The 13,995-nt window shown below is 32.5% G+C and overlaps 1 protein-coding gene across 1 annotated transcript; it reads left to right on the plus strand.

The window, feature by feature from the left end:
• The first annotated feature begins 2,793 nt into the window (after nt 1–2,793).
• LOC128159077 (interferon-induced protein 44-like) lies at nt 2,794–6,819 on the plus strand. Its single transcript, XM_052822131.1, has 6 exons — nt 2,794–3,322; nt 3,839–3,888; nt 4,470–4,667; nt 4,894–5,040; nt 5,242–5,413; nt 6,165–6,819. The coding sequence occupies exons 1-6, from the start codon at nt 2,800–2,802 to the stop codon at nt 6,470–6,472; spliced, it is 1,398 nt and encodes a 465-aa protein (XP_052678091.1). The 5' UTR covers nt 2,794–2,799; the 3' UTR covers nt 6,473–6,819.
• Nucleotides 6,820–13,995: the final 7,176 nt, after the last annotated feature.

The raw sequence follows: 13,995 nt of genomic DNA on the forward strand, positions 1-13,995 counted from the left end.
GTAGTCGTCTTATAAGTTTTTAGGATTGCCTGGCACAAAACCAAACAAAATAAACTTTAACAATTTATTTGTTACAATGGTCAGTTTACCGTCTTTAATGTGTATTAAGTTTTAAAGGAGTTAAAAGTAACAGAAGGGGTTAACTCTACGTGAACTATCACACAACCTGCAAAATGTATTCCTTTGTGGTTGATATGTTACACCGTACTTGAATAATCAGAAAATGAAACGAAAGTAGCAGAATTGCACGGTTTGTATAATTTTATTGTTATTTTGTACAATGTAGTTTCTTAACGTTAGACTTTACACCTCAAGGAGCTCACATAGTTAACGTGAACTAACAAATGAACGGTTTAGGCAACCAACAGTTGCAGACTAACTTATTTCAAGATTATTCGTGTTCTACTTTCTATTCCCCTTGCAAGTTGTCTGTTCACACATATCACCTATATCTGTAATTTAATATCATAAATGATTAAGGTGCATGTCTGCATGAATAATCAAAATGTCATCATAAATTTTCTGTATTTTGAATATTAACTTATTAAGTACATAACTTGCATCTTGGATATTATTGATAACGTACAATGTACATGTAGGTCTAACATATTCCTTTCTCTTTTATCCTACTGATAATAGTTAACTTAATTTGAAAATTTTATATTGCATCAATGCACGTCGATTGGGTTTTATTGCATGATATGCATGTATATAAACAAAAATTACTTTTAAGAAGGAGTGTGGAGATCTACACATGTAATAGTTTGGCTACAACTTGCATAGCCCATAAGACTTCAGATTCACAATATCGTATCCTAACATAAATATTACAAAAGAATGTGTTTTCCCTCTAACTTGAATTCGGACTCAAGTATCCCTTTTGATAATACCATTGCTAATATCAGTCACACTATGGCATCAAATCCAAATTAATTACTATTTACTCATTACAGTCACCACCAATTAGCAATGAATAAAATGATTCACATTGCAAAAATATATATCTTGTCAACGACATTCAAATATAACTTAGCGATTAACAAGTATACATACATTTGATATTAGAGAGGTTTAGCAGACCAACGTGTAGGTGTACTTGTACGTGTAGGTTACAAGTTAGAACTACGCATACCAGCTCAATTACTTTTCTTGTTTAGCAGTTGTAACGTGTACTTGTACGTGTAAATGTTTTAATGTAATTATGGATATCCTCTCCTACTAAGCTGAGCGTGTTGGTTATAAACGAAAAGTAGGAATTTTGCATGTGTTAATTTTATTAAACATCATTTAATTATTATATATGCACATTTTTATTTATCGAAATTAATAAGATAACGGAGCCATTGCATGTTTTGGAGGAAGAAATGCGTGTAATAAAACTCCAAAAACATATTAAACGCTAATGAAAATTTATGTTGGTAAATATCAGTATTCACACTGAATATTCAGGCTTAAGAAAAGTTAACATATTCATTAAGATTAATTGACAACAAAGAAACAGAGGCTACAAGTTCGACCTTACGGGTACTTTGCAATTTACACGTATCGGGTACATCGGTGTACGTATCGGGTACATACGTGTACAATTCGTCATTACACAAACTGATGACGTAATGCACATGTTTTCCTTCTACACGTACACGTACGCGTACACGTTGGTTTGCTAAACCTCTCTATTATTGAATAAATACTAAAAAAAAATGATACATTCAGCTCATCTCATAATATGTTTTACGGTGCTACCGTTCTGGCGATCGCAGCAAGAATTACACATACTGTGCCTTGCATCATTGTCAACTTATAGTTTTATTTAGGTATCAACGAACGTCAAAGAATTTTTGAGAGAGTATTGCTCTACAATAAGTATGCCAAAGGTACTAATTTTAATGGTTACGATACATACAGCGCAACCCCCTACCCAGAGAGAGAGAGAGAGAGAGAGAGAGAGAGAGAGAGAGAGAGAGAGAGAGAGAGAGAGCCCAGTACCTGTTTGTAGGTGTGTAATTTCCCACTTTTAAATTTAATGGTCTGACTATATGCAATATCTACATATTTTTTTACCTGTTTATTTTTTCTTTTATTCCTTTTTATTTAGATCAAAATGTCCTATTGTTTATTTCCTCCCTACTCATACACTTACCTGCCTACTGTACATGCATGCACAATTACTTTAAAAATGGATCGATATGACAGTAAAGTATGGCTCTATATATAAAATCTCTATATTAAAAAAAAATAAAAACAAATCATATGCCAATGAGGCAGGTATCGCAATCTATACTGAAATAGCTAGTACACGCATTACAGATGTTTGATCCACCTCTAAATTTATCGCGGGAAATATAGCGCGAGTGCACTGTGACGTCATCCATGACTTTGTTCGTCTCTGTTTACGTTTCTCGACTCAATACGAAGGTATGGAAGCATGTAACAAATCTTTGAGTCTCACCAAAGCATATGCGGTACTCAAAACGTGTCTTCAAACTTTAAGTCACCGTAAATTACGAGTTAAAAGTCGGCCATTTTTGGCATAGCACCACGGGTGAGAACATTAGAGAGCATTATGGGACGTAGACAAAAAAATTTGTTTGATGAACTGTAGGTTTAGCTCGTTCTTTTTCCCGCGCACACTGGTTCTTAGAGCTCGCTTCGCTAGCCGGCGCTGCGCGCCGGCGAGCTGCGCTCGCTATTATAAATTATGATACTAAAAAATATGTAAAAAAAAAAATGTTACAGACTACTTATTATTCATTTAGTTAATTCCTTTGTTTGTGCATTTGTTTGAAGAGAATAGAAAGCATGGCGGAGCTACTTACACGTAAAGACAAGAACCAGATATCACAATGGATTGGCAGGGACAGTCAGTTTGAGCTCCTATACAAACTAAGTCGTGACGGGGTGCCTCCACAGAGGTTCCATGAGTTATGTGACAACAAAGGACCCACGGTGACCATCTTCTACAACAAGGATAACAACGTGTACGGGGGGTACCTGTCAGACAGCTGGGGGAGTACTGGGGGCTGGTGTACAGATCAGCGAGCATTCTTGTTCAAACTATATTCTGCTGGTAACTGGAAACCAAAGCAGTTTCCTTATAAAATTGGAGAAAACTATGTAAAAGAAAAGACTTTTGGGCCATGGTTTTTTTCGTTGCCTTCATTTTACTCACCTACAAGTACAGATAAGTTTTCAGGCAGCTATTATAAGTTAGAAACTCAAAATTTCTTTGACGGACAACGATTTGACATGAAAGGAGAGACGGCCCAGTCAGTAGCAAACAGTCACAACAATGTCATTGATCTGGAGGTTTACCTGGTCAAAGGTATTAAATATTCTTCACTTAGCATGTTTATTAGTACTAGTATCTGATTATCAAAATGAAACGAGAGGCTCAGGGTTCTGAACGGCATTATCATGTTGTAAATTTTGAATTTACCGGGTGGCAGCAAAAATAAATTAAAGTTTTTATGTTGTAAATTTTGTATTCACTGCCATAAGGTTAATTCAAAATTAACAACATGACAGCATGAAGAACGGCATTGTTCTAGAGGTCTATCTGGTTGAAAGTCAGAGCTTTTTTTCATTTGTACCGTTGTTTGAAAATGATTATAACCACTTTCGTCGTTATATCCACCTTTCTTAGGAAATCATTTGTACTTAAGTTAACAAATATAAGAAAAACCGTCATTTTTTATTGGTATTTTTCTGAACAATACCAAAAACAGATTCGCAATGGCATGTGGCTAAAGTCGAACATATTCCATGATTTTTGTAGTTTCATGTATTTCATGAAGTTAAGAGATAATAAACTTTTAACCAATAATTGTATAATGTACAGACAAAGAACTGGACTCTCCTTGGAGAGACTCACCAGAATGGAGTTCACAGGTAAGTATTATCAAAATAATAAATGTAGCATTCAACAACATTTTTTTTCAACAATTGAGCATTTTAATAATCCTTTAAAAAATCAAAATACGCAGGATATAGACTATGAAAATAAAAATGAGTTGAACACATCTGAACATGTTAAGATAATGAAAATATTTTAATTTCACGTTGTACTACAATTATTTAGAATAAAAATGAACATATCAAATGTTGTTGTTTTTTTGTTTTTTAATTAAAATATAATCTCCCAGTGTAAAGATTTTCTATTTCATCTTAAATAAATGATAAATCTTATTAACGAAAAAAATAAAACATGAATGAAGTATTAATATACGTAACCACGAACAAAGAAAATACAGTTGACTTTTTCCATAAAGTTTGTCCATATCTCGAGAATGTCATTCTTGGTTCGGAATTTTTTTTTTAAAATTATTGCATTGATAATTATATTTTTTCAGGTTATTTTGGCGCTAATGGTTGTATGCCAGTTTCAATATAAAATATAATAACATTTATTCAAATATTGAATTGTTTTTTGTTCAACCATCAACTTATGTTCTATATATTTAATCATGCAGGATTTTCAAGAATTAAAAGAATTTGTAGCAAATTACAAACCTTTTGTGGAGTTGAAAATCCCAGAAGTCAACATTCTACTGATTGGTCCAATCGCCGCTGGGAAGTCCAGTTTTATCAACACCATTAATACAATCTTCAAGGGCGAAATGTCATCCCGTGTATGCCCAGGATGGGCAGAAAACAGTCTCACACAAAAGGTTATATCCTCATCCTCTCTCTCTCTCTCTCTTTCTCTCTCTCTCTCTCTCTCTCTCTCTCTCTCTCTCTCTCTCTCTCTCTCTCTCTCTCTCTCTCTCTCTCTCTCTCTCTCTCTCTCTCTCTCTCTCTCTCTCTGTATGTGTGTATGTGTGTGTAAGTGATTATCAAAAATAGAAAAACAGTTCAAACAACCTTTTCAAAAAATCTCAATAATGACTTTAACAGTTTTGCAAATTCCGGGTTCGGGACCCTACAACAAAGAAACATCTTTGTTTCCGGATCTGCGACACTCGTGGCGTGGAGAATAGTTTCTTTATTAAAAGTGAAGACATAATTTTTCTACTGGATGGAAACCTTCCAAATAACTACACTGTAAGTATGAATCTGAACTTCATCGTATAGAGAAGAGCGGAATTAAAAAAAAATCAGTGAGAAACTGTTGATTACAGTTCCTATCTTTGGCCATCAAATTATGTTTATGATTCCTCAACATGACCTTATTTACCATTTAAAAATAATTTGAATTTAACAAACATGTAAATGTATAAAGGCTTTTTAAAAAATTCCATTTAGTTTCAACTAGATTTTGGGGCGTCAACAAAAGAAATTGGCTTCGTGAAAGAACCAACAGTGAAAGAGAAAATGCACGTGGTGGTGTTTGTACTTGGCGGAAGAAGCCTGGACGTCCTGTCAGAGGGGGTCGTCTCAAAACTTAGAGAGATCAAACGAATGGTGGTAGACAGAAGTAAGTAACTTCTGTAAGACGAGGTCGTTATTAAGCCTTAAGAAATATAACGTATCGTGATAGATAAAGGTTTGTAACTAATGTCAACGGAAATGTTCATTTGAATAAAAACATTATAAAATGATACAAAGTTAAACGCATATCCAGAAATAGTTCAATTGTTTCTTCGTGCTTTTTTCATAAAGAAACGCATACAATAACTATCATTTAAAAGACATCTAGCTGATATCCATAAAAAAAAAGTTACAAGTAATAATTCAAAGGTTCGTAGAAAAGTAAATTATAATTCCATCTTTGATACAAACCATCAAATATTATTGATTCATGATGTGCCTTTTTTAAAACACATATAATCAATAAATGCATTTTCAATTATAACATTGAATAATATTATGCAAACATTTTTACATGAATTGCCAGATGTTTTGATGCAGCATTATTTGAGGGGGGCGGTTATTATCAGCATAGATTATAAATTTTAGAATAAAAAGGTTCAGATTTAATCAAACATTTGATAAGCCGTTTTTGAACAAATAATCACCTCGACAGTAGAGCCAGACCAACAAAGTAGTATCGAGTAAAAAATAGCAATAATGGTATTACATGTACCTATTATTGCCAATATGTCACTAAAAACAATGCGTGTTTTAAAAAACATAGATTATTTTTTTGATACTTATATATTTATTGATAACTTATTGAATTAACAACTTTCACACTCTAAACCTTTTTGAATTCTACTTATTTATAGATATACCTCATTTAGTGTTCCTTACCAAAACGGACGAAATTTGTGAATTAGTGGAGAAAGACGTCAGCAAAATGTTCACGAGCAGTTTAGTAGAAGATGCTGTCAATAAAGCCGCTGACATTATTGCTATCCCAAGATCCCACGTACTTCCGGTTAAAAATTATGAAAAAGAAACTATTCTCAATATGGATATAAACATTCTTGCTCTGATGGCTTTGCGAAAATCGTTGATGTTTGCAGACGACTTTCTGGAGAACCTGTATGATTGGCAACTAGATAATGTACAGACATTAAACAAAAAGGACTGAGCCTTTAAGAATATGTGCCTGTTTTTATATGTGTTGACCTAATCAGTAAGAACTAGTTTTGTTAAATCTCCCTCGCTTGTTTAAATGATAATATAAAATTCTTGTTGTTCTATAAAAGAGTTGGAATCTAAATATTTCAAAGCTGTGTTTTATGTAATAATGAAATAATATAAGGTCTTTATGTTGACATTGACATTATTTTCGGGGTAAAAATCATTTTGAATTTAGGATGTACCACATCACATTTCTTTTAAATTGCAGAATCAAGTACAGCATACTTGTATATGTTGCTAATTAAACAGTTTCTAGAGAAATGTATTTTATAATAAAACGCTAATAAAGATATCGTAACCACTTCTGTTATTGATGAATCACACCTGAAAAATTGCTTTTTTCCTTTGTAAATATGATTCCTTGGAGAAAATTTAGCCTTTCAATCAATTTTATCTCTATTTAACACATTTGGGTATTAAATGCTTCGACCCAAATATGAAGGGGTCTGCTGTATTTGCAATATTAATGAGACCCCTTAATCCTGTCTTGCCTTATATGCAATGAAAGTGCTTCAGAAGGAGAGGAAGCATTTGCATTTATAAATTCATGAAATAAGATTCCTTTGTTTAAATAAATTCAAAAAATTAAGATAAAAAAAATCTTCCAAATTAGAATTTATTTGCACCTGCATTTTGGGTTCCCTAAAATTTAAACGAAAAAAGTGGATTTTTATGTGGTAAGTATTTGATATGTATACTTCTGTTTCCTTTCAAAACAATGTAATTAAATAGCGTTCTTATGTCACGCATATAAAACATTAACAATGATAAGAATCGGCCCTATACATCCTACTTCTATTGATTTTAATAAAAAGACTTTCAATGCTCTCTAGTTACTCCAGCAATTTAATGCAACAGGTTCATGTTACTCACAATCACTGGAGATGACAGATTGACAACAACCAGATCAAGGTTATATCAAAAATATCATAAAGGCAAGAAATCAAGAACAAGATCAACGTCATAGCAAAAATATCAGAAGAGCAAAAAATCAAGAACATTACAAGATGTATACTAGATTAAATAGATACATATATGCATGTTTTGTTTCTTTTTCACGCTAATGCATACTTAAACATGATATGTACAGATCAACGAGCTTTTTAAAAATTTATTTTCTGCTGGTGACAGTTTCTTCATAAAAGTGGAGTAACTCATTTTTAAGTTGATAATCATGGTTTAATTCTTTGCCCTCTTTTTGGTCGAATAAAGAAAAGTCTGCACCCTGGCAAGTTATAACTTGTTATATTTTTACAAACTATTTGACGTTCAAAGATTTGACATGAAAGGAGAAAATCGCAATTCTGTAGCAAACTATCACAATGTAAGCCTTCTGTCTTTCGGATCCAATTGAAGGTCAGCTCAAACTTAATGATGACAAGTACAGTATTTCTTTCTCAAGCGGTTTTATTAAAGCGTGATCGTATAGTTACAACAATTAAAAGCAGTTCAAATCAAGAGTCTCAGAATCTCTATAAGCGGAATCTATCTATAAGCGGAATCTCTCTATCTTAATCTGTTCAACATCATTTTACATGGGTATATATAACATTTTACTTATGATGGACAGTTCTGACTAGTTCGGCTTATTTACGACGATCATGAGTGAACATTTAGTGTTCAAAATTAAGATTAATATTTTATTTCTAAAAAAAGTAACAAAACTGTCAAAACTGCCAATCAAAGAGTCTGGATGCAGGATGTGAGTCTCCGAGTCCTGGGTCTCGGAGTCCCCCACCTAGTATGAGGCATCACTTACTCATAATACGTTCATTCATACATGGCATAAAAGGTTACAAAGGTTAATATATAGAATACACAATACATGAATCAATATAGAGTACCAGAGCTATCGTTGCAGACACAGAATCGCCAAATATGACAATTGTTTTTAAACTCTTAATTTGGATATTATTATGCCCGTATTATGTACCTGGTTTCATAACATCATTTAGAAATACTACGCATTGCTACAAGAGTCACAGAGTTCATTCTGTTAATTATCATTAACACCATTCAGTGCGCAGTACCTAGGTACACATAAATATCATAGTGACCATTATGTAATACTAGCAATTCAAGGTCATAGCATGGCTATCTGTTTACAACAACAAGGTCACTCATCTGAACGTTTTTTCAGAATTTCATTATCATCATTTAAAGCAAATGTGTTCAAATATACAGTTACAATAGACCCACAGGAGTGGAACGGGTATATCATTGCTTGAATCCATCTAAGATTTACCTGAATCAAAATAAAAAATATTACTAGAATATTATAGAGATTTTTATTGTTTAATATCGTGGGGTTTTTTCATTGCTATGATTGGTCAATTATGGTCAAAAGATCATGTAATAAATTAAGTTATAAACGTTACTTTGAAAACCTGACTTCTCTATATATATAAAACATGTTTTGGTATTTGCGACATTGTGCCACAATGGATCCATCAATGTCTATCTATTATGAACAAACTATTTTACAATCATTATTTTAAAGATAATTTCTTCTCAACATATTATGAAAAACAAATACAATCTTTTGATATCGGTCAAATAATGTTTTATTTCAAGGAGAGGAGTTTTTAGAACTTGCGTCCAATCCTTTTGGCATCGTAAGTCAACTCACAATGTTTTATATACCTATTGAGAACTTATCAACCTACGTCCTCGGCTAATGCACTCTTATCAAATTTATTTATAAAATACATTGAGATCATTGAAAGGATATTGTTGTATAATATTATATTTCGTAAATAATCGCCTGATATCGACTTTTTATACCTAAAAATCAATATCTAGACTATAAATTGTAAAAAGTGAATTTGAAAAAAAGTCAAATTGACTTTACAAAAATATTTGAATCAAAAAAGTTAAGAGACATTTGGCTTTGAATCTACCAAAGTATTTCAAACATTTGTCTTTGATTTTTTACATGTCTAAAATGCTTAACTTGTGAATTTTTAAAGATTTTCTAAAGGTGGAATGTCAAAAGTTAAGACACAGATGGGTTATAGAGCTGGAAAACGTTTTCTTTATGAAAATACATAACAAATAGTTCGTATTAATTTCTTGAAAGTCTTTGACGAGCACATTTAAAGACATATAGTTACTGATTTTAAAACAACTAAGAATCAAAGTACTGAGAGTACTGAAAGACGGGGTCTTGAAAGTTTGAATTTGTTATTGTCCTGGATTCCCTCGAATATGCTTCCAAAATTTATGAGTTTGAATTAGTTGTTACAATCTATGTTAATTCGGCTTTTTTGCAATTGTGTGATACTTTCTCTAAATTTTACTCAATCCCGGCCTTCATAATTGTAGAAAATTGACACCTACTAACGGTATATTATGTAAAATAAGACCCCAAGGAAATTTTTTTAAAAATTACTACTAACCGGGAAAATCAAACAACTATATCAAAATAGATAATTTTCATCAAATTATTTATTTAATTTTGTGATCCAAGGGAAAATCCACAAGTCGGACGGTATCCGTAATAAAAGTTTTATGAAAACCCCAAAAACTCTAAAACTGCTGAATTAACAAACAAAGTGAACATTTGTATACCGATAACAAACACAGACACCTGACGTTAGATATATTTTTTTTACAATAAGATTCCAAGAACTTTGACAATAAAAAGATTTTGTCACGGTCGCCATTTTGATTTTTATAACTTTTTTGTGTAAACTCGTGCATTACCTACACGAATTACGATACAACCGTTCCTTTCATTAAAAATCATACTCCGAAAATCAGAGACATAAATAACAGAGATTGTCAACTCTGCCATTAGCGTGTAAATGTTACGGGACCAACCTTACTTTGAGAACTACAAGTGCAACAGCAATCTTGTATAAGTCATTAAATTTGAACCTGATAGTGAACATGAACATGAACCAGTAAATATTTTAAGCACGTTTTGTTTATGAAATATTTACAAAAACTCTTTATTTAGTTTTTTAAATTACTTTTTTAAAACTTATTGACTTTTCACAAAGTAATGGTAATGCATTACTTTACTCATGTAATGGTAATGTAATGCATTGCTTAAAAAAAATAAGTAATGGTAATGGTAATTTAATGCTCTAATTCATGAAGTAATGGTAATGTAATGCATTATTTTACAATGTAATTCACCCCAAGCCTGATTCCAACTAAGCCGGAAAAAATGAACATTAACATTTAACTTCGTTCTTCAATCGATAAGATTGTATATATTATATGATGTATAAGTCTTCCAAAATGTATTATCTATCATAAATTTTGCTTACAATGCATTGTTTAAAATTTGAATTCAGTTTAATCAACTAAAGAGCCAACGAACGAAAAGGCTAATCAAGACTTGTTTTTTTTTGTGTACAAAATTCCTTTAGAGACGAACAGCAGTCATACCGCAAGTAGACTGGAACCCAATGAAACACCTATTTAATTTGTAAATCAACTGTGTATAACCTGTCACGATTTTAACTTCGGCTTGCGCATGAAGTTTGGTAGTATCAAGGTGAAAGATTGTCAAAATAAAATTCACAACTTTTCAAAAATGACACATTGCGTTTGGGAACTTTAATTTAGTTTCTACCATCAATCTTTTCTATTGATTAATGAGCTCGTACACCGACTTAATCGTCAACGGCGCTGTGCATTCAGTTACGTAACTCATTCCACATTTGAACCAGAGCAAGAATATTTTCATCAAATTGAACAAAACTATTTTTTTATTTTCTAAATAGAATTTTGTTTTTATAATACATGTACATATTTAATGAAATGCATCGAAACTTTCTGCACTATTTTCTTACGCGTATACTCAATTCATGTGTTCTATGCGTGTCTTCCGGTTTGAGACTTCGGCTGACCGTAAACCAATAGACGGGGTCACGTGACCCTGTCTAAAAATGATCTGAATTCTAAGCTGATATCATGAATATGTTCCTTCAAGGAGTTTGATATACTCAAAGAATGCTGCAATCTTATTTACATGAGGACGACAAGGGGAAATAAAAAAACTTTGTATGTAAAAGGAACAGTTATCTAGGGTCATAGTTCACTATCAGCGCGTTTCCTAAGAATGATATAATTGTCATGGAATTAGACCTGGAACAAAATTGGTGCTCATATTTTCAATTTCAGGCCGAACATTTTACGAACGCCCCCTTTTTTACCTGTACAAACTTCAAAATGATGCCGCTTGTCAATCAAGTTTGAAACAATAGAACCCAGTTTGATTGACGTGATCGTCCGAGCGTGATCTTGTCAGGTCCGCGGATTTCTGTTTACTAGCAATTAACATCGTTATCTTTGATATCTTCCGTCATGTATGAAAAAAGGGGGAATTGAAAATTGATTTTTAAACATTACCAGTATTAAAATTGATTATGAAAAATAATTATTCAGTGATTGAAAATACGCACAACTTATATTTTAATTATGTTGAATGTGTGTGACCTAATAAATTCCACGAAAAAGCATGGACAGCTCCAAAACATATAAAATTTTCTTTTTACAATAAACGTCCACTATGCCACTAAAGCTATATTTACTGGCAATTCACTCAGTTGGAAGTTGGTGCATGTAAACGTCACTCCATGGAAAACGAACTCCATTAATTGTCGACGTATAATGGCTGTCTTTACATTCCACATTCTTACTGATCGTATGGTTTTCTTAAACTATTTTAATTGTTAATTTTAACTTTTTAAACAATGTCAAGTGCTAAACACAATGTACTGAGCTGTAATTTTATAGCAGAATTAATTTACTGCATTTTTCAATTGTGCTTTACACACGTGTGCGTAGAGAAAATTCGGACGACACATACCATTTCCGTATAAAATCCGTATAAAATCGCTTTGTATGGTCATTAAAACAATAAGATATTTAAACTAAGACCAATTCTAACTAATTCTTTATTTCCTGTGTATTAATTTGCCTCCTGTGTATAGCGATTAGCAGCGTTCACGACCACAGGTAGACTGCAAGCCCCGGGGGCTTTCACACCTCTAATAATTAAGTTAAATTATACTAAAAATGTTCGGCCTTTAAGCTTATGGTTGATATGTGCTACCGTACATGGATTTCTGAAAAATTAAAACAAAAGTAGTGGAAGTATTCGGTTTGTATAATCTTATTGGTACTATGAATTACGTAATTTCTTAGCTTTTTTACTTTAAATATTTCATACAGCAGACATGAACTGGCAGACTACTGGCAGATAACCATTTGTACTGTAAAAACGATCATGTGAGTCAATCGTTGACATTGTAAACAACCAATTTAAGGCATCTATCGTACTAGCGAATATTATCCACCACTTTATCGTACCACAGGAGTCGGCGATTTTATCAATTTGTTGTAAATAAATGAGAAACAAGCAAAATCCTACCAGTGAGCTTCGCGAGCGTAGCAAACCAAAATAAAAGTTTTGTAGACTTTGAGGTAATCATATGGTATGAAGGTGAAAGTTTAAGAGAAATCTAATTTCATATTTGCAAGATAGATTACGTGTAATTTTAATTTAGGTAATGTCGGAAAAAGACGAGTATACTTATTAATTTAAAAAAAATCCTCTGCTAAAGTATTAAGGAAATTGGATGCATATTAAGTTTTCGCTCGCAACGCTCACGAAGCTCACTGGTAGGAGTTTTGCCTGTTTCTCATTTATTTTCCAGAAATTGATAAAATCGCCGACTCCTGTGATCGTACTAGGATTTCGCTCAATACAATATTTCAGTTAATTTGATCCTCGGGACCTTATTTGTCCTTGACAAGACACCTGGCGTTGCCTGTGCCACGTTATATAACCCAGATTTATCTCCTCCTCGACCTGGGGAGTAGCCCTTTCCCTGTACAAAAAGAGGAGGCAAAAGACAGCTTCCAGTTGACTACTCCTTTTATTCAATTTTAACGAGGCCGGGTCTAATTTGTTTTGCCCTAGATTTTTGGATGAAAATTTGTACATGAATTTCTACTGATATAATTATTATTGTAAGATTAAAAAATAAGACATTTACCACACCGTTTGTTTAGGGGGTCATCTCAAAGTTTGTTAATCTTTAACATAGGCCCCTATGGGATTTTGCATGAAATGTATCAAGTTTGCACATCTTTTACATTTTTTTAAAACTTCTGCCCTAGGGATTTCTTTTTCTGTTCTACATATTAAAGTTATTGCTAAAAGGCATCAAATGGTCAAATAAAAAAAACCTTTTACCTCCTGGTTTGTTCCAGGGGTCTTATCAAAGTTGATTTTTGTATGCCCAATTTCCCAGATTCGTCAGATAATGGCTATTTTTTATTTGACAAAGGCGGAAAAGGTGATCTCTATAGTATTATTAAAACATTAAGACATATTTAAGTAATAAAAAGATATATAACATCACATATTAAGGGTCATTAATATAAAATACATGGTTACTGTCTTGAAATATATGAATTAAGCTATATTTACGCGGGTTAAGAAAACGT

Source organism: Crassostrea angulata, chromosome 8 (assembly GCF_025612915.1).
Source record: "Crassostrea angulata isolate pt1a10 chromosome 8, ASM2561291v2, whole genome shotgun sequence".
In the NCBI taxonomy this organism is placed as follows: Eukaryota; Metazoa; Mollusca; class Bivalvia; order Ostreida; family Ostreidae; genus Magallana; species Magallana angulata.

Bases quoted from the DNA above. Each gene is read 5' to 3' on its own strand.
- LOC128159077 (XM_052822131.1), top strand. From the start codon at position 2,800: ATGGCGGAGCTACTTACACGTAAAGACAAGAACCAGATATCACAATGG. The intron at 3,889-4,469 runs GTAAGTATTATC...TTAATCATGCAG, and splicing joins CACCAGAATGGAGTTCACAG to GATTTTCAAGAATTAAAAGA. The intron at 4,668-4,893 runs GTTATATCCTCA...TGACTTTAACAG, and splicing joins AAAACAGTCTCACACAAAAG to TTTTGCAAATTCCGGGTTCG.